The sequence below is a fragment of the Phaethon aethereus genome (assembly GCF_964289735.1).
Source record: "Phaethon aethereus genome assembly, chromosome: 28".
NCBI lineage: Eukaryota > Metazoa > Chordata > Aves > Phaethontiformes > Phaethontidae > Phaethon > Phaethon aethereus.
The window spans coordinates 1,823,042-1,849,639 of record NC_138604.1 but is presented as its reverse complement, the minus strand read 5'-3'; the positions used below and the strand labels follow the sequence as shown (position 1 = coordinate 1,849,639).

Here is a 26,598-nt window from a genome sequence, read left to right as displayed (position 1 = left end):
CCCCCCCGCCACCCCCCTCTGCTGAATTACTTTTGCAGCTGTCGGGCTGCAGCTGCAGCGCAGTCGGTCGGAGTTTATCCTCCCCACGCCCCCCCCGCTGCCTGTACCCTGCTGCCTGCAGCCAGCGTCGGGGGGGGGCAGCGGGCAGGGGCTGCCGTTCCCCCCGGATCCTGGTTCAGGAGCCCTGGGCAGGGCGGTGGGGGAGGACCCGGTGTCTGGGTGCTGCTCCCCTGCAGCCGGGTGGCCCCGGGTCCGTGTTGCGGTGGGGACAAGGACGTCCCCGAGCCGCTCTGCTCTTCCTCCCGCCCTCCTCAGCTTCCTCTTCGCCCGCAGCTCATCCAGGGCCGCCGTCCATCCCTGCCCGGGGCTTTACTCCCTCCGTCTCGCCTCCTCCTGTCCGCCACCCCCGTCCCTTTGCAGGGGGTGGGTGCCCTGAGGACCCCCCCCAAGCACCCACAGCACCCCTCTCTCCCCCTCCCCAGGGAACCGGCGCCTCCCCACCGCCTTCGCCCACCTGGAACTTCTCCGCCTCCCCGCGCTGCTCCTGCCACTGCCGGGCCAGGCTCTCCTCCAGCATCTCCTTCCGTGCTTTGAGCCCCGCCAGGTCCTTCTCCAGGTGCTGCAGCTGCAGCTGGCTCTGCTGGTTGTCCTCCACTGCCTTCCAGAGGTTCTCCTTGGCCTGGCAGAGGGAACCCTCCAGCTGCGAGACCTCTGTCTTGTAGGTCTCCACTGCCCCTTTCCAGATCTCCGAGAGCCTCTTGGAGTAGTCCTCCACCTCCACCGGCTGGAAAGCCACCGGTGTGCAGCGGAAGCTCTCCAGGCTCTGCGAGAAGCTCGCGATCTCCTGGTCCAGCCCCGCTTTCTCCTCCTCGTGCACCTCCAGCAAGGCTTCCACCTCCTTCTCCAGCTGCACGGCTCTCTCCTTCAGCCAGATCTGCGCTCTCCTCTCCTCCTCCAGCTCCTTTCTGCTCAAGGACAGCTGCTTCTTGGCTTCTTCTCGGGCTGCCTGCTCCTTCTGGCACCTGCTCCTCACCTGCTGGACCTCCTCGTAGAGGTTGTCCCTGGCCAGCTCGGCCGTGCACTTCTCCCTGAAGGCATGATCCAGGGCATCCCGCAGGGCTCGCAGCTCCTCCTCGTACTTCGCCCGCCACGAGTCCCCGGCGGGGCTGCCCTTGGCACTCTGGATTTCGGCTCGCAGCACCTCGTTCTCCTCCTCCAAGAACTTCACGCGGGCCAGGTACGCCTCCAGCCGCTTGTTGAGGTCCCACATCTGCAGCGACTCCTCGCCCAGGGCTCTCGCCCCCGTGAAACTTTCCGTGCTCAGCATCTGTGCTGCCGGAGGATGCCGGGGCTCTGGCACCGGCGCTGCCGGAGGATGCCGGGGAAGATGCCGGGGCTCTGGAGGAGAGGGAAGGCAGGGAGGGAAGCCAGTGGCTGGGAGCGGAGGGGAGCGCAGCTATTCATACTCCACCAGGCGAGTGGGAGGCCCCTGAGACCCGGGCGAGGAGCGGGGCTTAACTCTTCCGCAGCCGGGCCGGCTCCAGCCCACGTGGGCTTGACGCCGGGGGCGGGAGGGCTGAGCCCTGCTCCAGGGATTCTCCAGCCCTGGGGAAGAGCGAGGTGTTTCTTTGCACTTTGGGAGGGTCGGCTTGAGGGGTCGGATCCCCCCAGCCGGTGCGGCTCAGCTGGGATCCACGCTGGGGGGCTGGAGGGCTGCCGTGGGGCTCGGCGTGGCGGCTGGGAGGTGGCCGAGGGCGGGTGGGCAGAAGCCCGTGTCCTCCGGGGTTGGCTGCAGGCATCCCTCTGCGGCAGCTAGCCGCCCCGTGACGCTCCGAAACCTGGGGCTGAGGGAGCCCGTCGAGGGTCTCACAGCCCCGGGGAGGCAATGGCTGCGCCGGGGTCACCGGTGCCTCTCGGGGGCCGGGGCAGTTTTGGGCTCAGCACAAGCCACGGCTGAGCCGTGGATCTGGCCATACGGACGTCCCTTTGCCCAGGGAGAGCCCGGCGGGGGGATGGCGGGGGGCACAGGGCATCATCCCAGCCACCCCCCCTTGGGGTGCTGCATCCAGCTGTGTCCAGCTGCAATCTTCTTTCTTTCCAGATGTGCAGGGCGGGAGGCGCCGAGCGGAGCTGGGAGCCCAACGGGGACTCGCGGCTGCGGCTGGCCGCCGGTTTTGCCGGCAGCCTCCGAAACTTGGCAAGCGCCGGCTCAACATTTGGTTTCGTTTACAGCTTTCACCCGCACGGCCGAGCCGTCACGGTGGGGTTATGAATCGCTTCGCGGGGAGCGTTTGGGGATTATTATTTTTTATTTTCTCTTTTTTCCCCCTCCCAAAGCTGATTTATTTGGGGGGAGGGCAGCAGGCTGGCAAGGGGAGGAGGTTTAAAAATTCAAACTCGGGAGGTTTCTGTGAACAAAAGAGGCAGGAAAACACCATTTGGGGAGAGACTTGTTGCCAGCTTTTCGTCCCAGTCCTCCCACTCCCGGAGAGATGGTGGTTTTCCCACGGAGGGGCCCTGCTCTGTCCTCACCAGGGCAAGGAGGAAGGAGTAAATGTCCCCTCCCGAGCTGTCCCACGGGACAGGCTCTGGGCGAGCTCCTCCGGAGAGACAAGCGACAGTCCCCTCTGCTGGCAAAGGCCACCCAGAGCCACCCGAGGGGTCCCCGAGCTCCTTCCACCACCCTGGAGCTGGTGGGACCCCCATGGCTCCCACATCTGGGAGCAGCGATAGCAGGGGTCCCAGCCCCACTTTGGCAGGGAGCGAGTTTTCCCCCGGGTGCTGCCACGTCCCGCCTCGGTGCCTGGCCGGTGTGTGTGGGGGGGATGCCCCACAGCTCAGGGGTCCCCAAAGGCATCGTCTTCCCGGCTCATCTCCGGCCAGACATCCTGTCTGGCTGCCTGGCCCCGGCTCTGATTTGCCTCTCGCAGCCGGGATTGAAATGCCATTAAGCAGCACAGGGAGCGCTGAGGTCGGGTAATTCATCTCCGGGTCACCGGAGCTCCAGGCAGCGGGGCGACGGAGCCTCGCCGTGCACCTTCATCCTCCTCCTCCTTGTTTCCTTAGCACATCTGCTCCGGAGCCAGCCGTCCCCACCGCCCTGGCTGGCTTGACTTTTCCACCAGCTCCCAGTTTCCTCCTCCCGCTGGGTGCCCGTGGGGTGGCAGGGTGCCCCAGAGCTGCCCGAGGGTGGCCAGCCCCCAATATTGGCGTCTGCCGCAAGGCGGCCCTCGGTGCCCACGGCTACGCCAGGAAGTGCCCGGGGAAGGAGTGTTTCCTTCCTCCCCGGCCTCATTCCCCTCTTCCTCCTCATGCCTTGGCTTTGGCGTTCCCCATTGTGCCCCTCTCCCTCAGCCAGCACCGGGGCTCGGTGGGACAGCCCGAACCCTGCAGCCCAGGAGAACGCGGGACCCCCAGGGGTGTAGAGGGGTCCCAGTGCTGGGGGGGGCTGGGGGCAGAGCTGGGGGGGGGCACCCCGGGGTGGAGATATCTGTGTATCCCTTCCTTCTGTGGGGCGCTTGGGAGTGGGAGTCACTTGGAAGGGGATGTCTGTGTCCCTGGAGGGTGCTTGGGGTCAGAAGTCCCTGGGGTGGGGACATCCATGTCCCTGGGGGATGCTCGGCGTCAGAAGCCCCTGGGGTGGGGACATCTGTGCCCCCCCGGCCCCATGGGGTGCTTGGGGGTGGCTGTTCGCCAGCAGCAGAGGTTTTTGGGGGCGGCAGGTTTGAGGGTGCTGCAGTCCCACAGCCCCCGGCGGTGCGTGCCATCCCAGGGTGGGGAGCCGGTGGGCTGCCAGAGAGCTTGGCACAGCATGCGCGGCGGGCACTGCTACGTGACTTTGAGCAGCGCTGGAGGGAGAAAGAGGAGGAGGAGGAGGAGGAGGAAGCACAGCTGGGCATCGGGGCCCTCTGGCCTGGATGCAGACGCAGACTGCCTGCGGCCGCGGGCTGCAGTTGTTGGATGGGGTCCCCATGGGGCTGGACCCCTTCCCGGCTGGCTGGGAGGCCCCTGACACCTCTGGAGCTGCAGGTAGGGATGGGGATTCTCTGATGTCTAATAAGGGTTGTGCCCTGCTACCACCTTGCTCCTCTCCCTCCTCCCCTGCCCCTTCCAGGAATGGGATGTCCCAAGGGCTTTGCCCCACAGATGCCACTGGGAGATGCCCTGGGAAGGGGAAGGCAGAGCGGCAGCCCTGGAAGGTTCACTCTAGGCCGACAAGGAAACCCCGGCCAGGCTGGGAACATTTGTTCCCAATTAGGATGGGGGACGCTGCTTGCTGAGCAGGCACTCTGCGTTTCCCCCAGCCCTGAGCCTTCTGCCGCAAAAGTGCCGGGTGCAGGATGTGACCTCATGGGACGGGTATGGCGGGGGGGACAGAGGATGGGGCAGCCCGTGGGTTTCACCCCTGCCCGTCGCCATGTCCGTCCCGGCGTCCAACCCTGGCGTCTGTCCCAGCCTCCATCCCGGCCCCGCACCGCCATGCGGCTGCCTCGAGGGCAGAGCGTTGCGGCGTGCCTCACCCGCCGGACCGCACCGCTAACGAGACTGCCTCCGCTGCCCGTAATTATTTCCCAGGGCGACGAATGATTAATTCTGCTCAGGAGCTGCGGCTTTCTGCAAACTCACCAGAGCAATTATCTGGCAGGCTCCGCACCGGCCCCCCCGGGCGGAGGATGCTCCACGCCAGAGAAAGTTTGAGTGAGATCTGGTTAAAAAAAGCCCCGACGCCGGCGCATGGGTGCTGCCTTTCTGCTGAGGGGCTCCGCTCTGCAAATGAGGGTCCCCAGCTGCACCCTGGACCCCACTGCGTGCTCAGGGCACCCAGGTCCTGACACGTCCCTCTGGGAGCAATCTGCAAGCCGTCAAACCTAAAGATGCATTAATTATCCCGGTTCCCCGTGACACGAGTACAGGTGGGTAAACTGAGGCACGGCACGTGCTCCCCGCGGGACCAAGCTGGGCTGTGAGTGCCGGGGGCTCAGCTCTGGCTGCTCCCACCACCCTTTTGGGGCTGACGAAGCCCCTGGGTCCCTCCAGCCCCCGCATGGTGCCTCCACCCACGTGGGGCTCCGCTGGCCTCGCTGCAAAGGGGGTTTTGCATGACAAAGCCTCCGCTGGCTACCGGGACCCCGACCCGTGGCCCCCTCCTCATTCAGCTGAACCTGCCAAATATCGGAAATAACCATCCGAAGGGCATTCCCATGCCGTGGCGGGGGGCTGCGGTGGGGGGACCCCCTTCTCTTGGCTGGGTCTGGGGTACCCGGTGCCGGCTGCTCCTCTGCTTCTGCTGCATTGGGTTAAATAACGTGCCCGGGTTTGAGCATCCTCCTCTCCCCGCGCTCGGCATCTCGTGCCGGGTTTGCCCGCTGCCAGGAGGGAGGGAAGGGGAGGGACAAAGCGCCTGCCAACACGGTAATAATTTTTTTTTTTTCTTAATTAGGGGAAGGAATAAATATAAAAGGAGGAGGGAAAAGGGGAAGGAAAAAAAAAAAAGAGAGAAGAGGACACGGACACACACAGAAGACTCCTCTTTTCTCGGTGCCTGCACTTATGCCTGCTGGAGCTCGTTCCCAGCCGTCCTGCCAACCTGCTGCCGACCGCTGCCTGCACTGCCCCGGAGAAGCCGCGGCTCAGCCCCGCACCGGGGCCCTGGGGAAGGGGACCCCCTCCCGGCGTTGCCGTTCCCCCCGCCGCGAAGAAGGGCTGCCGCGGGGCTGCCGCCGCTCACCGAGCAAGGTGGGATGCGGGGGACGCGTCGGGCTCGGCCGACGGTCAACCACGGGGCGACGCGCGGCTCGGCCGGGCGGCTGCCTGCTGCCGTACTGCGCTATTAATTTCCACATCTCATTTCACCTCCGCGCCGGAGGAAAGTAAGAGGAGAGCTGACCCGGCGTGGGGATGCCGAGAGCTTTCCCGGTGCTTCTCCCTGCGGGATGCAGGCACGGGGGGCACAGGGCACCCTCCCTGCGGCGGAGGATGCTCGAAGCTGGCAGTCCCCACAGTCCCGCGTCGGGGAGGTTTGTCCTTGTCACTGACCCCCCCGGGAGGACAGCATCGCTCTGCAAGTTGGCTTTTTTTCACGGATCAGCTTGTACCGGCGCTGGCTCTGCAGCGCTGGCGGCAGAGCGGGGGCTGAAGGGGGGGGTCTTGCTAAGTTGGATGGAAAAAGGACTTTGGTGCTGCCCGGCCACCGCAGCCTGGAGCCCAGCCCGTCCCGCTGCCCAGCCGGCCGCCGGGCGCGAAGGCATCGGGCGTGAAGGGGGGGATTCGGGGCCGTTTCAGCAGCTGCTCCCACGGGATCCTGGCTTTGGGAGAGCTGTCGGAGGGGCCAGGGGTCCAGCGTGGGTCTGGGGTGTCCCATCACGGGGGAGCCCTTCCCGTCTGTCCTGCAGATCCTCTGGACAGGTCCTCGTCCCAAGGATGCTGTGGTCAGGGTAGCAGTGGAAAGGGAAACTGAGGCTCGGAGCTGGGCAGGGGCTTGCACAGAGACCCGGGGGTCCAGCTCCCCCCTCTCCTGCCCAGCTGCGTTGCTGCTCTCCATGGGGAGTTTTTCAGGGGCGAAGCCCAGGGTTTGGGGTGGCTGCAGGGCACCACCCGATCTCCCCATCCTCCCCAGCTCTCTCGGCTCCGTCCCCCGGCTCTGCCGGTGTCCCAGTGCGGGGGACAGGAGGGGCCGGGGGTAAACAGAAACATTTTGCGGGATTGTCATGGCTTTTCCCTGCTGAGAAACCCCAGTATGAACCCCAGGTCCCCCCCTGGGGTGTGCCGGGATGGGGAATTTTGCTGCAAACCCCTTCCCCTCCGGCAGCATTTCGTCCCTGGGATGAAGGGGCTGCCCTTGAGCATCCCTTTGGGGACCACTTTTGGCCGCAGCCACCTCCTGTCCCCCCACGCTGACTTCTCCCATCTCAAGCCAACCCAGAACCTGTTGCTCTTCCTTTCGGCTGCCAGAGGGGTGGGAAAAACTCCCTCTGCCCCAGCCGGAGCCTTTTCCAGCCGCCGGGTGCCTGCATGGCAGTGTGAGGGTGGTGGGGGGCTTAGGGCTGCTTTTCGGGGAATGGCTTTAGACTGGGGAAACTGGAAGACGGGGTGATCTTGTGCCGGCAGCGAGGAGCTGCGAGTCCGCTGGCGAGTGTGCCGAGGGGCCAGGGAGCCCTGGCTTAGCAGGTCCCGCCTGAGCAGCAGCGCCAAAATCTGGGACCCCCCATCCTTCTCCTTGTGCCTCAGTTTCCCCACCGGAGCCCCACAAGCCGGGAAAGATGGGGCTGGGTGTGCAAACCTTCACGTGTGCGTGCGACACGCTCACCCACCCGTTCACGTGTCCCTGGGGGTTCATACAGGGTCCGCTCCCACCCCCACCCCTCTGTGTGGGACTCTATCTCCCCAGGGACCCTCCCAGGGCTCCCCCGGACCCCCTGCTCCGGGGGCAACATCCCTGCATCCCAGCCCTGCAGACAAGGAGCCCCTTTCTCCCTGCTGGGATGGGGGGGGTGAGGGGTTCTGGCAGCCGGAGGGACCCCCCCCCGCGTTCTCCCCACCTGCTTCCGGGCTTTTAAGCTTTGCCAGCGGCTGCTGCCAAGAGGCTGCCGGGTCCTTCCCGTCGCATCCCTGCGCAGAGTGCGGCCCTCCCACCCCAGCCCCCTCCCAGGGGCTCCGGCGTGTCCCCCGCTCCGGGGACCCCTCCGAGCACGGCTGCGCCCCGTACGCATCCAGGGCTGGGGACGACGGATCCTGGACGCAGGGTCCGTCGGCAGCGGGGATGGAGGTGGGGAACGACACCGATACGGAGGCAGCCACGTGCCTGCCGGGATGGGCGCGTGTGCGGACGGGGCCGTCGGCGCGTCCGGCTGGCCGGGGCGGCGTTGGGGTGTCCGAAGCCACGTTCGGGGCCGCCCGCTTGCGCCTGGAGCGGGGCCAGGCTCTGCCCGCGGCTGCTGACTCACTCTGCAGCTGAGCATCCCCGGGAAGCCGCCGCGCCGCTGCCTGCCCTCCCCTCGGCTCGCTGCGGGCTGGCAGGGCACCTTGTCAGCCGGGGCGAGCAACCGTCACGGGGAGGGGACGAGGGGGGTCGCGGAGGAGAAAGCCCCTCAGCCGTCCCCTCGCAGCGGCTCCTGCTTTTCAGCCCGGAGCGGGTGCCGCAGCCCCGGCTCCGCGTTGAAGGAGCCGCCTCTGAAAGCGGGGCCGAGTTCAGGGGAGAAAGAAAGATCGTTCCTGTCCCAAAATAGACTTCAGCTCCATTTTCCACCTGGTTTCCCACGGAAATGGAGGTTAGCTGCTCCCGCCGCTTGCGTGCGTGCCTGCGTCTCGGCTCCGAGGTCTCAGATGATCAAGACCCACGAGCCGCCGCCAACCCCCCTACCCCGCTCTGAGCTTTTTGGCTGCTTTTCCCTAGTCCTGCTCCCAGCTTTTCCCTCCCGACATGTGGGATGAAAATTTTTCCATTTGTGGCAAATAGGAAAAAAACCCCACCAAAAATCCAACCCCAAACCCCAAACATGACATCTGAGAGTCTCTTGCCATCACGGGACTCCAGGACCTCAGGGCATCGCCCATGGGCAGGGCGAAACTAGGTTTAACCCTCTCCGCGTCCCATTCCCGGTGCCGGCACCCTGGTCGCAGCCAGGGACAAGGCAGGGGAGGGGAGCAGATGCCCGCTCACCCCAGCTTGCCCCATTCCTGCAGTTTTATCACTTGGATTTGCTCCCCTGGGCTTTGCGGCTGCCGCCGGCCGTGGCTCACGCCACCGTGGCGCCTTGGGAACGGGACGAAAAGGCGCCCGCGACAAAAGCCTTCCTCGCTCGGCCGCCCGGGGGGACGGCAGCCAGCCCCCGCGCTGGAGCCCGGCCACAGGCGCCGGGCAGGAGGGTTTTGTCTCCCGCTCCAAAGCCGTGGGGCTGAATTCAAATGATCCCGCCGGAGCAGAGAAAGCCTCCGGCTCGGCTCCGGCACTGCCAGCCAGACCCCGGGTGATGAGGCTTTGGCTGCCCGTGCCGAGCTCCTGCTGGGAAGGGGGTGGTTTGTGGTCTGCACATGATGGTCCGACGTCCACGGCGTGTGGTGCCGGGGGCTGTACGTCCATGGTGCCGGGGGCTGTACGTCCATTGTATGTGGTGCCAGGGGCTGTACGTCCATTGTACGTGGTGCCGGGGGCTGTACGTCCACGGTGTGTGGTGCCGGGGGCTGTACGTCCATTGTACGTGGTGCCGGGGGCTGTGCATCCATGGTGTGTGGTGCCAGGGGCTGTACGTCCATGGTGCCAGGGGTTGTATGTCCATGGTGCCGGGGGCTGTACGTCCATTGTACGTGGTGGCAGGGGCTGTATGTCCATGGTGCTGGGGGTTGTACGTCCATGGTACGTGGTGCCAGGGGTTGTACGTCCATGGTGCCAGGGGTTGTACATCCATGATGCCAGGGGCTGTACGTCCATGGTGCCAGGGGCTGTGCATCCATGGTGCCAGGGGCTGTACGTCTATGGTGTCAGGGGCTGTATGTCCATGGTGCCAGGGGCTGTGCATCCATGGTGCCAGGGGCTGTACGTCTATGGTGTCAGGGGCTGTATGTCCATGGTGCCAGGGGCTGTGCATCCATGGTGCCAAGGGCTGTACGTCCATGGTGCCAGGGGTTGTACGTCCATGGTGCTGGGGGCTGTACGTCCATTGTACGTGGTGGCAGGGGCTGTATGTCCATGGTGCCGGGGGCTGTACATCCATGGTACATGGTGCCAGGGGCTGTACGTCCATGGTGCTGGGGGCTGTACGTCCATGGTGCTGGGGGCTGTACGTCCATGGTACGTGGTGCCAGGGGTTGTACGTCCATGGTGCCAGGGGCTGTGCATCCATGGTGCGTGGTGCGGGAGGCTGTACGTCCATGGTGCCAGGGGCTGTACGTCCATGGTGCCGGGGGCTGTGCATCCATGGTGCCAGGGGCTGTACGTCCATGGTGCCAGGGGCTGTGCATCCATGGTGCGTGGTGCGGGAGGCTGTACGTCCATGGTGCCAGGGGCTGTACGTCCATGGTGCCGGGGGCTGTACGTCCATGGTGCCGGGGGCTGTGCATCCATGGTGCGTGGTGCCAGGAGCTGTTATATCCATGGTGCGTGGTGCCGGGGGCTGTGTTCACACCCTCTCTCTGGTGCTTTGGTCCCACGGGTAACCTCGGGGCGCACCGTTGGCAGAGGGCTGCAGGCGATGCGGCAGCCTCCTCTCAGGCTGGCCCGGGCAGCCAGCGACCTGGCCCTGAGCGTGCCACCGAGGCGCCGAATCCGCTTCCGCGGCCGCCGAAACCAATGCAGGGCAAAGAGCTCATAAATTACAAAGCCGCTCCGAGCCTCAGGGTCGCTGTGCACCCGTCCCGGGGAGCCATGCGGCGCGGCGCCGGCACGGGGGGCTGAGGAGACCCCCAGCCACCCCGAGGAGCCTCTGCAGGGGGCTGAGGGGTACGGGGGCTGTGGTCCCTACGGTGGCATCTCCCCGCATCGCCAGCATCAGCCTCCTCTCCGGATGGCTGCAAGAGGCCGCGGGCGGCCGCAGCCCCTCCGCGACGTGCCCGGTGTCCCCCCGCGGTCCCCCCTGCCGCTCCCCGGGGACGGCCGGGGGCCGGCGACGGCCGTGCTAGCCGCTGGGCTCTCCTTTCAGCGCCGGTCCCCAGCCTGGCGGGGAGAGCCCTTTGTGCCGGGCAGCCTTGAGAGAGGCCTGGGACATAATGGCTGCTTTGGTCGGTCCCGGTTTTCCCAGCCTGCGCGCGGGAAACCTCCGGCGTGAGCTGAATGGCAAAGAGAAGCCCTCCGGCTCCTTCCCCCCCCCTCCGCCCCGCGCTTTGTGCGCCCTCGGCCGTCACCCCCCCCACCCCGGCAGCTCGCTGACCTCAACACCCCCTCCCCGCAGCGCGGGCGCGCGCGAGCGCACGCACGCGCACGTGCACAGCCGCACGCGCGCACGCCGCGGCGCGGCTGCGGAAGCGCGAGCGCACGCGCCCCGCTTGCACGCGCGTCTCCCCGGCTGGGGCTCGCTGCCTCTGCCAGCTCTTAAACACCCTTCCGTGGTTTTTCACCGCGGCCCCAGCTCTGGCATCGCCTCCCGCCCGGCCGGGGCCAGGCTTTGGGCTCCGACTTTCCGTGCCGTCAGGGCTGGGCTTTGCTGTCCCCAGGGGACCCGGCTCCCCGCGAAGGCTGGCGGAGGCTGGATTGGACCCAGTGGCGCCCGGCCAATGGTCCCAGTTGCTCGTGCGGGCTCCTTCCTCCTGTTAACATTTCCTTCTCTTCCCTCTCCACCGGCCAAGGGTCCAGGTTACGCCGCGGCTGTGCCGGTGCCGGCCTCTCCCTCCGTGTCCTGACCCCTCGTGCATCACCTCGTCCCCTCACACGTGGGCTGGGGTCCCTCCCTGCCCGCCCCTCCTCGGACGGAGAAGGGATATTTTGGGTGCTTCTGGGGATTTTAAGCAGAGCTGGCGGTTTTTCCTTCCCCCTTGCAGGGCAGAGGATGGCCTCAGCCCTCCCGCTGCTGCTGCTGCTGCTGCTCTGGGTGTTTGCCCGCACGGTGGTCCCGGAGGCGTTTGGCCCCGGAGATGGCACAGGTAACTCGGCATCACCGGCCGCGGCCGCGCCGCTCCCTGCTCTGTCATTGCCCTGCAGCGGGGGTCTGGGGGCGGGGGGCACCCCTTGCCGCTCCCGCTCACGGCTCCTCTTCTCCTCCCCCCCCAGAGGACCTCAAGGCGCTGCAGGTCTCCATCCCGCGCCACCCAGCCCTCGACGCCGTGCTGGCGGGTGACATCACCATCCCCTGCCTCATCACCTACCTCGGCCCCCAGCCCACCGCCAGCACGGCCGGGCGCCGGGCGGTCCTGGGAACCCCCCGGGTCAAGTGGACCTTCATCTCCGAGGGCAGGGAGGTGGAGATCTTGGTAGCCCGGGGGGACCGGGTGAAGGTGAGCGAGGACTATCGCCTCCGCGCCTCCCTGCCCATCTTCCACCGGCGCTACACCGACGCCTCCCTGCTGCTCACCGAGCTGCGGCCCACCGACTCGGGGATCTACCGCTGCGACGTGCAGCACGGCATCGAGGACGGCCACGACATCCTCGACGTCAAAGTCAAAGGTACTTTGAGGCGGGGAGCGGGGTGGGATTCGGGGCGGGTGCCCGGGTGCCCTCCCCCGGCTCAGCAAACCCCTCCTGCACCCAGGTGCAGACGCGCCGGTGCGGGTGGGGGCTGCCGTGAAGCCCCTCGCCCATGCCCGCGTCCGTCCCACCGCAGGGGTGGTCTTTCACTACCGGGAGGGCTCCATGCGCTATGCCTACACCTTCGCCGAGGCGCGGGAAGCTTGCGCCAAGATCGGCGCCCACATCGCCACCCCCGAGCAGCTGTACGCTGCCTACCTCGGCGGCTACGAGCAGTGCGATGCCGGCTGGATCGCCGACCAGACCGTCAGGTGGGCGCCGCCGCCGCCGCCGCCGCCGCCCGGGCATCGCGCCCATCGCCTCCCCCGTCACCCCTCTGCGAGTCGCCAGCCCTCCCCTCTGCTTTCCTGCCCCAGGTACCCCATCCACACGCCCCGCGAGGCTTGTTACGGAGACATGAACGGCTTCCCCGGGGTGAGGAACTACGGGGTGGTGGACCCGGAGGACATGTACGACGTGTACTGCTATGCCGAGGACCTCCCAGGTGCCTGCGGTGCCGCCAGCCCCGTCCTGCCGTCCCCTGCTTCGGCGGCCGCACTAACCCGCCCCCGTAACCCGTTGCAAAACCCAAGCGAAAAAGCCGCCCCGAACCGCAGGCGCCGGCTCCGAAACCTCCGCGCACTGCAAAGCTTTGGGCGCTTCAACGGGGGGGACTTGCCGCGCGGCTCCCCGAAGCGTTCCTGGTCCCCAGGGCGCTCTTCCCGGCAGCAGCCGGTGCCCATCCCTGGCCTCAGGGCTGCAGGGTGCCCAAGGGCGATGTTGCAGCACGCCGCGGCACGGCGCCGCGCGGCGTTTTGGGGTTTGGGCAAGCTCACGCCGTGCTTCGCATGCGCCGGGGTGCCGCTTGTCCCGCGGCTCGGGCACGTCCCGCCCGGCCAGGTCTGCGTGGGGGTGGCCGGTCCCTCCTTCGGACCCCGATGGGGGTCTCCCCGCCGGTGGCCGCGGCTGCCGTGGGGCCGGTTGGGGTGACGCCAGGCAGCCGGCGGGGATGTGGCGCGGGTCGCTGGCGTGCGGGGCACGACGCGCTGGGACGGGGAGACCGGGGCGGTCGTGGGGGCTGGCGCGTGCCGTGCCGTCGGGCAGCGGTCTCCGGCCCTTCTCAGCACGAAGCCCTGCCGCAGGGTCCGCAGATCCCCTTGGAAATGTCCCGTAGGTGGATTGCGCCGTGCGGGGCGCGGGCTTGCTCCTCGGCAGTCCCGTTCACGGGTGCTTTAAAGCCTCAGCTCCGTTTGCGCGGGCAGGCATCCCGCGCGGCACGAGAGCTCCCGCCGCGCCCGCGCCGCGGCTGCTGAGCGCATCCGGAGGGAGGCAGGCAGGGAGGCAGGCAGGGAGGCAGGCAGGGAGGCAGGCAGGGAGGCAGGCAGGGCCCTCCAGCCCCCCGTGCTCCTCATCGCGAGGACCACGCCGCAGGTCCCCATCCCCAAGCCAGCTCCTGGGGTCGTGCAGAGAGCGGAGGAGGCGGGGGGGCTCCCGGAGCCCACGCCCCCCTCCCCGGCTCTGACACCCGTCTCCTTCCTCTCTTCGCAGGGGAGATCTTTTTGGAGACAGCCCCAGCCAAATTCACGCTGGAGGAGGCGGCGGCGCGCTGCCGGGCGCTGGGCGCGGAGCTGGCGAGCACGGGGCAGCTCTACGCGGCTTGGAGCGCGGGGCTGGACGCCTGCAGCCCCGGCTGGCTGGCCGACGGCAGCGTCCGCTACCCCATCGTCACCCCCCGGGAGCGCTGCGGCGGGGCCCTGCCGGGCGTCAAAACCATCTTCCTCTTCCGCAACCAGACGGGATTCCCCGATGCCCAGAGCAGATACGATGCGTACTGCTTCCGAGGTAAAGAAGGGCACCCCCCCGGCCCGCGGATGCTCCGGGGCGCGGACCGGCGTGAGGTTGCGCGGGCAGGGGCGCGGGTAGCCGGCGGGTGTGGGGTGCCGGCTCCAGCTCGCCCACGTGCCCAGCGCTGGGCGCAGCAGAGCCGGGATGTCCTGCGGGATCGGGATCGCATCGGGATGCCTTGCCTGTTGTGTGCCGTGGTATCGCGATAGAGCAGGGGTGTTCCGTACCGTCTCGGGCACGCACGTCAACTTACCGCGGTAGGAGAGGGATGCCTTGCACCATCTCCATAGCGCATGCTGATATATCGCGATAGGGGAGGGATAACCTGCATGGTCCCGATACTGCATGCCAATGCATCGTGATAGAGGAGGGTTGCTCTCCATGATCTTAGTAGTGCATGCTGGTATATCGCGACAGAGTAGGGATGCCCTGCACGTCCTCAATACCACACGCCGCTATATTGCGACGGAACAGGGATGTCCTGCGCGGCACCGTCGATCTGCGTGAGCTGCGTGGGCACGGCTGCGGGACGGTTCCTCCCCCGGCGGCTGCGGGCACAGCCCGCGAGGCTGGTTTTGGGGCAATGTCTCACCGCGGTGAACGGGAAACGAGATCGACGGGCAGCGGCGCTGAGCCGCCCGCGCTGCCAGGGAGGGCCCGTGCGCCGGCGGACGCGGGCGATGAGCCGGGGGGGGACGAGCAAGGCTGGGGGCTGGCAGGGATAACAGGCACGGAGGGAGGAAGAGCCGCCCCTCTGCTCCTTCTTCCCAGTCCCACGTCTCTGTGCATGCCCTCGGGGCCACGGGGGCCCACGGGGACAATCTCCCCCGATCCCCTGGATGCCGCGCCTCGCCGTGCCTCAGTTTCCCCAACTCTCAGCAGGGAAACCCATGGGTTAGGCAGGATGGACCCGTCCCACAAATCCGCGACTCCCGTAACCCACTAACTCCCCACGAACGTCTGCGCTCCCCGGGGTGGGGATGGGGGTGCGGAGAAGGACCCCCCCGGGGTGGGGGTGCTGGCATGCATCGAGGTTTAGGGGTCGCTGGAGGGGGAGGAGGAGAAGCGGGAAGAGCCGCTGCCGGGAAGGGCAGGGACGAGCAGAAAATGCTGCGAGTGTAAAATTCGGCGCTGCCTGGACGCCTGCCGACGCCACGAGCCTTGGCCGGGCGGCTGCGGCGGGAGCCGGGCTGGAGCCCGGCTCCGGGGCCAGCGCAGGTGGTGTAAATCGGCACCGCCTCGGGGAAACGGGGCTGAGGATCTGTCCCCGCCGCGCGCTGCCAAGCCCCACAGCTCCCAGCGGGGCTGCGGGCTCTGCCGGCTCCGGCAGCGCCTGGGAAGGGCCCGATCCTGCCCTGCACTGACCCTGCCTAGAGGGGAAAGGGGAGGTCGAGGAGAGCTGGGTCCCCGCCGGGGTGCCAGGCTGTCCCCGGGGCGAGGGCACCTCTGCCTGCCACGGGGCAAGGACGGGGCAGTAATATCCCACTTTCTTTCTGCCCACAGAAGGGACAAACTCTTTCCCTGAGGCTGCAGGAAAATACCGAGCCAGAGAGCCCGAGGGCCTCCAGGAGATTGTTACAGTGGCAGAAAAGCTGGAGGAGCTGCAGCTGCCCAAAGCGCAAGTGGAGATTGAGTCGCGAGGGGCTATATACGCCGTCCCTTTCTTTAAGGACGCGGAGCTGGAAAAGCCGAGCCCGTCCCCCGAAGACGCACCGGGGCCAGGGGCCCGGCACCCCCCGCTAGATACCTCCGTGTCCTCAGGTCACCCGACCTCTGCGTCCCCTTTCCCCACGGCCGTCCCCGAGGCAGGCGTCCCGCTTAGCTGTGGTGCGAAGCCGGGGAGCCCGTCCCCCCCGGAGGAGGACGGGGTGACAGGGACAGTTGGGCAGTGCGCAGCGGCCGGGCGCCAGCCGTCCCGCACCGCTTGAGCCGCTGCGGCGATGCCAGGGCTGGGGTGCGGAGAGGAGCCGCAGGGACGGAGGCGCCGGGATTGCGAGGAGAGGTCAGAGGCACCCGTGGGTGCCCGGCTCGCCCCAGCCGCCCCCGTCCCTCCCACGGAGGCAGCGCCCACGGCCGGAGCACTGGTGTCTTGGTGTAGGGCTGTGCACAAGTCCCCGGCGTGGGGACATCCGTCTGTCCCTCCCTCTGCTGGGGTCCGGCTTGCAGGGTCGTTGCCAGACCGCGGTTGAGCAGCGCAAAGAGCCGGAGAAGGGCGCTGGCGGCTGCAGGGAGAGGAGGCCAGGCACAGCGGTGAGGGGCTGAGCACGGCCCCTGCCACAGGGAAGCCTGTGCCGGGGCTGGGCTTGGCAGTGGCCGAGCCAGAGCTCGGTCTGCCGTGCCGGTTCAGAGGGGACAACGTCACGTCGGCTGGGGGCCATTTCCGACCCCCTGTGCATCTTTGTGCCGGCGCCGCTCCCCCCCAGCTCTGCCCGCCGCGGGCAGGATCTGCAGCGCTGGCCGGCGACGCCGGTGCCCGCGGCCCTGCGATCTGGCTGGCTCCCCGGCACCGGCGTCTCACTGCCTTTCTGCCTTGCCCTTTGCAGAGGAGGAAGAGGGAGCAGCTCCGGGCAGGGACCCTGGCAGCACATCGGCGGAGAGCCCGGGCAGAGGGCAAGAGCCCGGCCAGCCCACGGAGCCGGACGGAGCCACCGGCACGCAGACGCTCTCCACGGCCCTGTGGGCGGGCGCAGAGGGACCCACCGGCACCCCGTCCCCGGCGGGGGCCGCAGCAGGTGACACGGAGCCTCCCGAGGGGTTTCCCCGGCCACCCAGCTCTGCCACCCCCACGCGCCGCCCCGACCGCCCACGAGATGCCGTGGGGCGGCCAGCCCTCGCCGCCAGCCCTGCGGCACCTGGGGACCGGGTGACATCGCCGACCGGTGCCGCTTCTGCCACCTCGACAGATAGCCGAGAGCCTGGGGGGCCCCCCCGCCGCGGCCACGAGTCCGGCAGGGCGAGCACCCCTGAAGATGCCGAGCTCTCGGGAGATGTGGTCGAAAGCCCTGGGGTGTCCCCGCTGCCCCCCACGCCCTCGCAGCCGCAGGAGGAGGGAGAGGAGCAGTCGGGGGCCCTGTGGCTCCCCTCGCCCGCAGCCCCGGGGGACGGGAGCACCGTCCCCGCGGCGGAGGCGACGGCGGTGACACCGTGGCAGGCGGAGGTGCCCGGCAGCGTCAGCGCGCCGGCCACGGGAGGCGAGGAGCCTGTGCCGCAACCCCCAGGCACGGACCGCGGGACGCCCGCTGCATCTTCGGAAGAGGAAGAGGAGGAGGAGGAAGAGCAACCTGCTCCCTCCGTTGCAACCGTGGAGGGTTTCCTTGCAGCCATCCCCGGAGAACCAGGTGGGACCCACAGGGATGGCCTCACCTCTCCCCGTACCGGCAGCTCCGGGGTGGCCCCGGCAGGGACCCCGTTGGGCGACCTGTCCCCCAGCACGGCTGCCCCCCTGCCCGCCCTCCCCACCGAGCGGGCCAGCGTCGGGGCAGGTGCCCGCTCGGCCGGGGGTCCCCGCCGTGCCACCCTCGCCCTTGGGGCAGCCCTCCTGGCTGCTCTCTGGCACTAGAGAAAGCCAACACCTTTCCTTCACGCTGTGCTTCCCTCTGTCCGTCCGTCCGTCCGTCTCTCCTCTCTCTCTCCTCCTCAGCTGGGTAAGGGAAGGTTCCAGGTCCGGAGAAGCACATATTTGTCAAACAAATTGGTCTGAGCTCTGCATGCACTTAAATCTCTTCTACTTCTGTGAAGTGTTTTAATGACTGTTTCCATGAGAAAAAAAAAAAGAAAAAGATACTCAGAAGGCGGCCCCAGACCCTGCTCTGACTAACAGTGATACTAATAAAGGGAATTAAAAGCTTTCTAGAACAAGCATCTCGGCTAGCTCTTCCCTTCATCCTCGCGCCTGCTGCCTTGCTCGCCGCCCGCGCGTCTCCCACTGACGAACTAATCCCCCGGCCCCCCACCCCAAGCCGCTAGTCCCTGGGGAGCGGGGCAGATGGGACCCCGCGCAAGGCGGGGGGGTGCGGTACGGCTGCTTTGGACCCTCCGTGCGGGTGCCCCTCCCCTGGGGCTGGCTCGCCCCACGCTGCCCCGGGCGGGGGGACAAGGGCTGGAAGCTGCATGGCCACGAGCGGGGGGGGGCTTTCCTACCCCCGGAGCCCCGGGGGGCACCGACGGGTCGCGGGGGGCCGAGCACCCCGCCTCGTGCAGCCCTCGATGGCCAAGTGCCCTGAAGTGGCTGCAGTCCCCCGCGGAGCACAGCCCCCTCCCAGCCCCTCTCCCCCCTACACGGGGCTGAGATGGGCGAGCGGTGGGTGTGTGAACCGCCATGGGTGGGTGTCACCCACCCAGACCCACCTCTGTCCCCCACGCCGGCGTGTTCCCAGCTCCGATGCCACTCGGAGCACGCAAGTCCCTGCCCCATCTGCCCTCCTGGCTCCCTGCAAGGGCAGGGGGACCGTGCCGGGTCCCTGCCCCCCCGGTCCGGCAGTGCCCTGCCCGGTCCCGTGGCTTGGGGGATGCTCCGTGGCAAGTGGCCAGACCTCGCAGGATGGTTGCCTTTTCCCTGGCGAGGAGAGGTGCTCAGAAAGAGCCGGCCGCGTGGCGTTAAGGCCCGAAATAGCTCATCCCGCTCCGTGCCTCGGTCTGCTGGGGATGAGCTGGGTGTCCCGAGCGAGCCGCCGGCACCTTGCGGCGAGGTGACGGTGTCTGGGAACAGGTGAGGGCGGCAGCGCCGTCCTCGGCGCGGCTCCACCGAGCCATGGACCGTTAAATGGGCACGGTTAGGCTGGAGGGTGTCAAGGACTTGCAGTCTCCGCGCTGGCGGCAGCCCTTAATCACGCTCCCGAGCCGGGGCTGGGAGCACACGATGTGCTCCAGGCGCCTGAATGACCGGAACGGGCTGGCGGGGACGCGGGGGTCAGGGACGGCGCCGGATGAGTTATCAGCCCCAGCCGGGCTGAAGGTGACAGCGGGGGCACAGGCACGAGGCTCGCCTTGCCACCAGGCTGAGGACGCGAGGCTGGGACGTGCCGAAAGCTTTATCCCCTCCGCATCCCGTCCCAAAGGCGCCTTCGCTCCAGGGGAAAGCGGGAGCCATTCCCCGGGCGGCGGGAGCGGGCCAGGGGCCGGCACGGCGGCGAGCCCACTGGTGCGGAGGACGGCAGCGCCCAGCTCACGTCCCCGTGCCCTGGGGGGAGGCCAAAGCCCCAAGCCCGCCGGGGCGGCGGAGCCGGGACGTCCCCGTGAGCCGAGGGCAGCGCGGGCAGACGGGTGAGGAAGGCTGCGTCTGCCTTGCAGGTGGCTGCGTCCCCAACCCCTGCCTGAACGGAGGAACCTGCACGGAGGACGGCGCCCGCCTCGCCTGCCTGTGCCTGCCCGGCTACGGAGGCAGCAGCTGCGAACGATGTGAGTCCCCCAGCTCCTGCCACGGCTGCAGCCTCGGCCGCTGAACCAGCGGCCCGGGAGACATCGATGCGGGGAAATCCGGTGTGGGGGTTTTTTTGCTTGCTGGTGAGCTGGGCTCCATCCCCCTGACCCTCTCCTCTCTGCCCTCTTGCCCCCCGCCACGGCTCAGCGCTGGCAAAGTGCAGCCCCGGCTGGGACAGCTTCCAGGGAGCCTGCTACAAGCACTTCTCCACCCGGAGGAGCTGGGAGGATGCAGAGACCCAGTGCAGGCATTACGGGGGACACCTGGCCACCGTCCTGACCCCCGAAGAGCAGGACTTCATCAACGGTACGTGGTGCTGCACCCTCCCAGACCTCTGCCCACGGGACCCTCAGCATCCCTCAGCGCTGGGCTTCGAGTTTTAAACCTCACGCCAAAACGCAGCCGAGAGCCAAGGCAGAGCCGGGGGAGAGGCGGACACCGTCTAGGGAAGTCAAAGAAAATAAAGAGTGAAGGAAATAGCCGACATGACGTGTCGGCCAGCGTGGTTAGACGCTCACCAGCCTCTTGGCTAGCGAGAGGCAGGGGAAGCGCGACGGACAGCAGGATTGCCGGCCTGAGGGGGGACGGATGGACGGACAGGTAGATGGATACACGGATAGACGTGGGAGCAGATGGGTAGCAGACAGACTGGCAGAGGGTCGGACACGTGCAAGTAAACGTGAAGGCAGAGCAATAACCTGCCCGAAAGCAGATGGGGAGGGGGGAGGCAGAGCAGGGGTCAACAGCGGTGGGGACGGGGCAGAGAGCGAGGAGGCCTGGAGGGACGTGAGGGTGAAGGAGGAAGGGGCAGGGAGAGCCCTGGGGGGAGCTGCAGTGACAGGCAGGGACAGGCAAGGGCAGGCAGGGACAGGCAAGGGCAGGCAGGGAGCTGCAGGGACAGACAGGGACCGGCCAGACCAGAAAAGGGCAGGCAGGGACCTGCAGGGCCAGGCAGGGACTGGCAGGGTCAGGCAGGGACCGGCAAGAACAGGCAGGGACCGGCAGGGCCAGGCAGAGACCGGCAGGGCCGCGGGGACACCGGGCTCTGCCGCCCTCTCCCGGCCAGCCCCGGGGGTCCGGTCGCTCCCCCGGGGGTGCGGGGCGGCGGGTCCCGTTGTGGCCCCCCCGGGGCTCCCCGTGTCCCCAAACTTCCCAGCACATCCCCTCCCCATCCCGCTGCACGACTGGGGACAGCCCCAGCTCCCCGCACTCACCCCCAGACCCCAAATCTCCCCAAATCCAGCCTGCAGTTCCCTTGAGCCCCCTCCTGACAGCGCGTGCTGGGGGGCCTGGCTGTGCCCCCCGCCCCAACACTCCCCCTGCCCCCCCAGACCAGTACAGGGAGTACCAGTGGATCGGCTTGAACGACCGGACCATCGAGGGGGATTTCCAGTGGTCCGACGGGACCCCCCTGGTAAGTCGGGTTGCCAGCCCTCGTGTGCCCCCCCGCCAGGAGAAGACGCCCCCCCCTCCGGCACCTCGTCATCTTTCTCCATCACTTGGGAACGTGCCGGTGGGATGGGTCTGACCCTGGGACCCCAAGAGCCGCTCGCCTCGGCTGGGCTGAGCACCCTCGGGGGTGCTGTGGGGGTGAGCCAGACCCCAGGATTTGGGATCCCAAGGCCATGCCAAGGGGCACGGAGATGGGACCTCATTCCCAACGGGGCTGTCACGGCCAGGAGGCGGCAGATGGGTGCCCCACGCACCCCATCTCTCCTGTCCCCCCAGCTCTACGAGAACTGGCACCCCGGGCAGCCCGACAGCTACTTTCTCTCCGGTGAGAACTGCGTGGTCATCGTGTGGCACGACGGGGGCCAGTGGAGCGACGTGCCCTGCAACTACCACCTCTCCTACACCTGCAAAATGGGGCTGGGTAAGCCGTGCCCCCCCTGCCCTGGGCAGGGGCTGTGCTGGGGGGCTGGGGCTGCACCCCTCCGTGACCCCAAAGTAGGGGTTCCCCACTATCCCTGCCGTGGGAAAACGGGTCTTGCGCATGGGACCCTCGGCTTGGCTGGGGTTTACGGGGGGGGCGGTTTGCTGCAGTTTGGGGGTGCTCATCCATGGCTGGGTACGGACCCCTTGCCCCCTGAGCAGTGCAGTGCGGGCCGCCCCCCACCGTCAGCAACGCCCGCGCCTTCGGCAAACCAAAGCAGCGCTACGAGATCGGCTCCATCACGCGGTACCGGTGCCTCCGCGGCTTCGCCCAGCGCCGCTCGCCCATCGTCCGCTGCCGGGAGGACGGGACGTGGGAGCTGCCTCAGCTGGCCTGCCGCCCCGGTGAGCGCGGGGCTCTCCCCAACTCCCCCCCAGCATCTGCCTTTGGGGCTTTCCCTTCACCTGGGGCTTCTTGTGTCCCCCCCCAGGCCTGGCTCAGCCCCCCGATGACTGAGCGAGTCCTCAGGGCAGAAGCCACCACTCCCCCGGGGCCCTGGAGCCGGCATGGATGGCGACGGCACCGGGACCCCAGCGTGGACCCCAGCGTGGCACAAAACCTCACCGCGGGGTGCCTGCCTCCTTGTTTGTTTTATATCTGTACAAAGGAATCCTCATAACTAAAGATCCCCTCGAAAGGAACCACCAGAGACCCGAAATGTAGCACAAGGGGTGTTTTGTCCCTGGAATCACAACAGAGTCGAAATCAGGCGGGGGACCGCGGGTGTTGACGGCATTGACGTGCCAGCGTCCCCGCCAGCACCTTTCTCCCACCTCTGGGCCAAGGGTCCTCATCCTGTGACACCCTGGTGGGGGGTGACTTGGGGACACCCAAGCTGTGCTGCAGCTCAGCGCCCGTCCCGGGGTGCAGGGGGGCTTTTGCACTTCCCAGGAAAGGCGGAAGCCGCTGCTGCCGGCTTCTTTGGGTACGCGTCCCCCGAGCCCCCCCTGCGCTTCTGTGGGTATTAAAACCGGTAAATGGATGGGGCGGAGCGGTGGCCTGGTCCTTTGGGGCAGCCCCGGCGCAGGGGTGGGAAAGGCAGGGCTGCACAGCCGCGAAAGGGGAGCGTGGCAGCCCCCACCAGCGCTGCGGAGCCGGAGAGCCCCTGGCACAGCCTGGGCACAGTGACGTCCCCAGGGACCCCCGCGCCGGGGATGCACAGCCCAAAATGCCCCCCGCAGCCCGGGTCAGAGCTCGGGCTGGGGTGCTGCCGCCGGCAAACACGTGGGACTGGGGGGCACAGGCGCCAGGCGATGCTGGCGTCTCCCCACACTGCGCCGTGCCAGCTCTGGTGCTTTTTATAGCTCCGCGTTGAACAGCAAAACTCAGAAACCCCCAGCGTGCGGTGCCAGGGACACCGATAACCCCCAGGACAGGGCGGCCAGGGGGGCCCCGCACTGGCTGCCCCCCTGCTCGAGACGGAAAGTCCTTGGCAACTTCCCCTCGTCGAGAGGCCAAACGGTCCCAGGGGACGGAGGCCAGGCGAGAGCGTGGCTTTGCCGTGCAGCTTTACCGTCGCTTTATTAATTGAGAAGGCGAAACTCCATTAGTCACGCTCATTAATGTCTGGCCCCCCGGCGCGCTTGCACCAGCCAGAGTCCTCGTGGCTGCGGGGAGTGAGGATGGGGCGAGAGACGCGCCGGGGTTGGGGAACGGGGAGCCTGTGCTGCCTGCTTGGGGGGCTGCGTTAGACCCCCTTCCTGGTCCAGCAATGGGTCTGGCTTCTCCAGCAAGCCCCGAACGCCCGACAAGCCCCAAGGCAGGCTGGGGTGTGGGGAGCAGCTTCATCAGAGGACGCACCAAGCATCCAAACCCAGCCCTACGGCTCCATCGGAGGATGTGCAAGGCAGCCGAAACCACCGGCAGAACCCCCTCACATGCCACCTCAAGCTCCCCACCGGGGTGACGAGGGCCGGCATCCCACCACCGACCCCTCCGCTCAGCCCACCTCTCCTCCCGGCGTTCCTACTTCCCTACGAAGCAGTAGGTGCCGTAGGTCCGCAGCTCCTTGCTGGGAAAGCCGAAGCTGCGGACGCCGGGGTCCGGCAGCCCCCCGCAGCGCTCCCGGGGGGTGGTGATGGGGTACCGCACGCTGCCATCCGCCAGCCACCCCCCGTCGCAGCGATCCAGCTGGGAAAACTTCCAGGCGGAGTAGAGCTGCCCCACTTTGGCAATGGTAGCCCCGTGGTTGTGGCACGCTTGCCCGGCCTCCTTGAAGCTCAGGTGGCCCCGGATGAAGTAGACCTGGCCTGAGGATGAACGGGGACATGGCGGGTGAGCGGCCACCATGGGTGGGGAACAACCCCAGCCCCGATGCAAAGCCGGGTGGGCGTCGGGGTTCGGCGTCGCTCTGGGAGGGGCAGGGGACCCCAGCGCTACCTTGAAGAGCAGAGGTGAAGCAGAAAGCGTCGAATCGGTCCTTCTGCTTGTCCCTGGCCCCGTAGGTCCGAACGCCTGGCAGGAGGAGGCGGCCGCCGCACGGCTCCCGCGAGTTGATGATGGGGTAGTGGACGGTCCCGTCGAGGATCCAGCCGGCGTTGCACCAGTCCAGACCCTCCGTCCAGGCTGTGGGGCGAGAGGCGGCTCAGCACCAGCACTTCCCTCCTCCCCGCTCCCGTGCCCAGCGAGGGACGTTTTGGGGCAGATGAGGGTTTCTTTTTTTTTTTTTTGGATGCTTCACCTTTGTAGAGCTGCTGGTACGTGGCGAGGCGGGAGTCCTGCTGCTCGCAGGCTCGCTTGGCTTCGTGGTAGTTGAATTTGTAGCGCCCGTTGCTGGGCTGGTAGGGGAAGACAACGCCTGAGGGACAGGGACAGGGATGGAGCGTGAAGGAGATGCTCTCCCCGAGAAGGCTTCGGCTTATCCTCCCCGGGGATTCGGCGCTGAAGATAAGGCTGGGGCGCAGGGCGTTGCAACAGGGGACACGAGGGGTGGAGGGTCCCAGCCGTGGCCCCCCCCGATCCAGCCCAGGGTCCTCCCTCCACTCTCCCCACATGCCCCGGGGATGCGGCGGGAGGGAGCCCAGCCTCACCTTCGAGGTGCAGCGTGAGCGAGACGCTCTCGTCCTCCAGCCCGTTGACGAGCTGGCAGCGGTAGCGTCCCTCGTCCTCCAGAGCCACGTCGGTGATGGTGAGCGAGGCGTCGTAGCGGTGGCTGTGCCGCAGGCGCACCCGCGGGCTCAGCGGCCCGTAGTTCTTGTGGTACAGCCCGTTGGTGATGATGATGATGCTCTCCCGGTAGTTGGCCGGCTCCACCTTACTCCACTTCACCCGGTAGTTGCGGGGCAGGGCGCGCAGGACACAGGGCAGGGTGGCCGTGGCACCCCGCCGCGTGTGCACCGCGGCGTGGAGGGGCTCCAGCAGGTACTGCAGGCGCGGGGGGGCTGCGGCACCCCCGGGCGGCCTCAGCGCCGGCTCACCACAGAGCTTTGCCGGGGCCCCACCACCCTTTCGATGCCTCTCCCGACGCCCCTCGACCCTCACCGGCATCTCCAGCCCGCTTTCCGTCGCCCATCCTGGTTCCTTTTCCCCCCCGTTCCGTAACCCCTAGGGACACCCAGCTCGGCCCCTGCGCCGGCTGGACCCCCCCGGCATCGCGTCCCTCCTGCCCCGGCCCCGCTCCCTACCCGGGCTCCCCGTCGGGCGCTGGAAGACGCTTGACGCCGGGGGTGCTGCCAAGAGCCAGAGGGAGCCGAGCAGGAGAAGCCGGCGCATCCTTAGAGCCGGGTGGTGCCTGGGGGGAAGCGCAGGGGTCAGGAACGCGCAGCGGGACGTACCCCAGCTTCGGTGGGGACCGGAGGGCGTGGCGAGGGGCATCTGCGGTGCCTTCTGGGGTGCCGTGGGGCCGACGGGTGGCTCTCCGTTGGGGCTCGCCGACATTCGCTGTGCAAAGGGGACGTCTCCTCACAGGACACCGAGCCAACAGAAGGTGCCGGCCCTCCTCCCTGGTACCCCACACCTCTTACCGTCCCCAGCCGCGTCCTTCGGGGAGCCGCCGTTCCCATCCAACGCCTCCAGCACGTGCCCTGCCCCGGCGCCCGCCGCGTCCCGTCTCCGTCACAGCCACCCCATCGCGGGGCCGAGGGCTCCGGAAAGGTCAAACCCGTTTCGCGGTGCTGCCGGGAAGTGGGGCCGCGGGGCCGCGGGAGGCGGCGGGCGGGCGCTCCCAGCCAGCCCCTGCCCTGTCACCGTCCCGGGGCGGGCAGCGTCCCGGCAGCCCCGCGGCGCCGCGGGCCCTCGGCGCCGGCTCCCATGGTGCGCGGGAGCGGCGAGTGCCGGCCGTGCCCTCGCTCCCTGCCCTGTCGCCGTCTCTTCCCGCTTTCTTCTCTTTTTTTTTTTGCCCTCCGACACCTCCCCGAGGAACGCACGGGGAGGAGGAAGCACAATTTCCCATTGTGAACGTCTTTCTCTTTATTGTTCTGCTCGGCAAAACACGGCGTGCCCGGCTAACAAACATCCCTTTATTTGCAGGCCACAGCATCGGGGAATTCGGGGAAAATGCCAGCACCGCACAGGGCCCCGGCAGCCCCTCGGGCCGGCAAAGCGTCCCCTCGGCATCGGCGCCCGGTGCCGGGCCGGTGCTCGCCGCTCCCGCAGGCGTCAGGGCGATGGTTCATTTTATAGCCCCACCATCAAGTCTCCGACGGGGGGATGCTGCTCCCATCCTTCGGGGCTCCCGTGGGTTGTGCAAGGGGGGTCCCGCCACTCCTGCGTCTGCCGGCCTTATCCTGCCCTGTGAAAAGGCATCGGAGAGGCTTCCCCATCGTCACCTCGGGGCCGGGATGCTGCCGGGAGCAAAACACGGCCACACAATGGGGCTGTGTTCTGGGCTCCCTTATCTTCTCCCTCCCCCAGGGTCCCTCTCCGAGGGTGGAGGAAGCTCTTCGCAAAGGAAACACAAGACAAGCAGCATCTGTCCCCGGCACCAAAGGACGCGGCGATCCTGGCTTCGCCGTGGCACGCACGGCACGGAAAACAAACTTCCCCGGGGGGAAGCGGCACCGGGGCGTGCCGGATCCCCGGCCCCTTGCCCCCAGCCCGCTCCCCGCGGCTCCCAGCCCCTCTTCAAATTTGGCTGCTTGGACGGAGGGGTTAATGCAATAACCTGCCCCGGCTTTGATGCCAGGACTGGAAGCCTCCCAGGCTCTTCCAACTCAAACTGGTCAGGGCTTTGGCTCAGTCTAATGAGCAAAAGGTGGCCGGAGCTTTGCTCCCCCCACGCAGAAAAAGGCTAAACCGCAGCAGCGCTGCATG

The 26,598-nt window shown here is 67.8% G+C and overlaps 3 protein-coding genes across 3 annotated transcripts in view; 1 reads left to right on the top strand and 2 right to left on the bottom strand.

Moving 5' to 3' along the window:
• NES (nestin) overlaps positions 1-1,327 on the bottom strand; it is a gene marked incomplete at both ends in the record, with an annotated part of 6,951 nt that extends 5,624 nt beyond the window's left edge. Inside the window, one exon of the mRNA XM_082011599.1 lies at positions 515-1,327. Within this exon, the coding sequence (XP_081867725.1) occupies positions 515-1,327 (813 nt within the window). The remainder of the gene's footprint in view (positions 1-514) is intronic.
• A 10,073-nt stretch (positions 1,328-11,400) lies between these two features.
• Positions 11,401-21,950, top strand: BCAN (brevican). Its single transcript, XM_082011710.1, has 13 exons — positions 11,401-11,571; positions 11,699-12,091; positions 12,249-12,423; positions 12,529-12,656; positions 13,700-13,993; positions 15,500-15,919; positions 16,540-17,334; positions 19,286-19,393; positions 19,563-19,721; positions 20,747-20,829; positions 21,144-21,288; positions 21,510-21,692; positions 21,779-21,950. The coding sequence occupies exons 1-13, from the start codon at positions 11,478-11,480 to the stop codon at positions 21,802-21,804; spliced, it is 3,003 nt and encodes a 1,000-aa protein (XP_081867836.1). The 5' UTR covers positions 11,401-11,477; the 3' UTR covers positions 21,805-21,950.
• Positions 21,951-23,244: 1,294 nt separating this feature from the next.
• HAPLN2 (hyaluronan and proteoglycan link protein 2) lies at positions 23,245-26,391 on the bottom strand. Its single transcript, XM_082011685.1, has 6 exons — positions 25,297-26,391; positions 24,972-25,078; positions 24,378-24,728; positions 24,029-24,145; positions 23,728-23,913; positions 23,245-23,597 (listed from the first exon to the last, which is right to left on the bottom strand). Exons 1-6 carry the CDS (start codon positions 25,347-25,349, stop codon positions 23,314-23,316), a joined length of 1,098 nt encoding a protein of 365 aa, XP_081867811.1. The 5' UTR covers positions 25,350-26,391; the 3' UTR covers positions 23,245-23,313.
• Between the last annotated feature and the right edge of the window lie 207 nt (positions 26,392-26,598).

Coding starts and splice junctions, on each gene's coding strand:
- BCAN (XM_082011710.1), top strand. CDS start 11,478: ATGGCCTCAGCCCTCCCGCTGCTGCTGCTGCTGCTGCTCTGGGTGTTT. Junction 19,722..20,746: donor AGAGCAGGACTTCATCAACG/GTACGTGGTGCT, acceptor CTGCCCCCCCAG/ACCAGTACAGGGAGTACCAG. Junction 21,693..21,778: donor TCAGCTGGCCTGCCGCCCCG/GTGAGCGCGGGG, acceptor GTCCCCCCCCAG/GCCTGGCTCAGCCCCCCGAT.
- HAPLN2 (XM_082011685.1), bottom strand. CDS start 25,349: ATGGGAACGGCGGCTCCCCGAAGGACGCGGCTGGGGACGGTAAGAGGT. Junction 24,729..24,971: donor GCGCCCGACGGGGAGCCCGG/GTAGGGAGCGGG, acceptor GGGGTGCCGCAG/CCCCCCCGCGCCTGCAGTAC. Junction 23,598..23,727: donor CTTCACCTCTGCTCTTCAAG/GTAGCGCTGGGG, acceptor GTTCATCCTCAG/GCCAGGTCTACTTCATCCGG.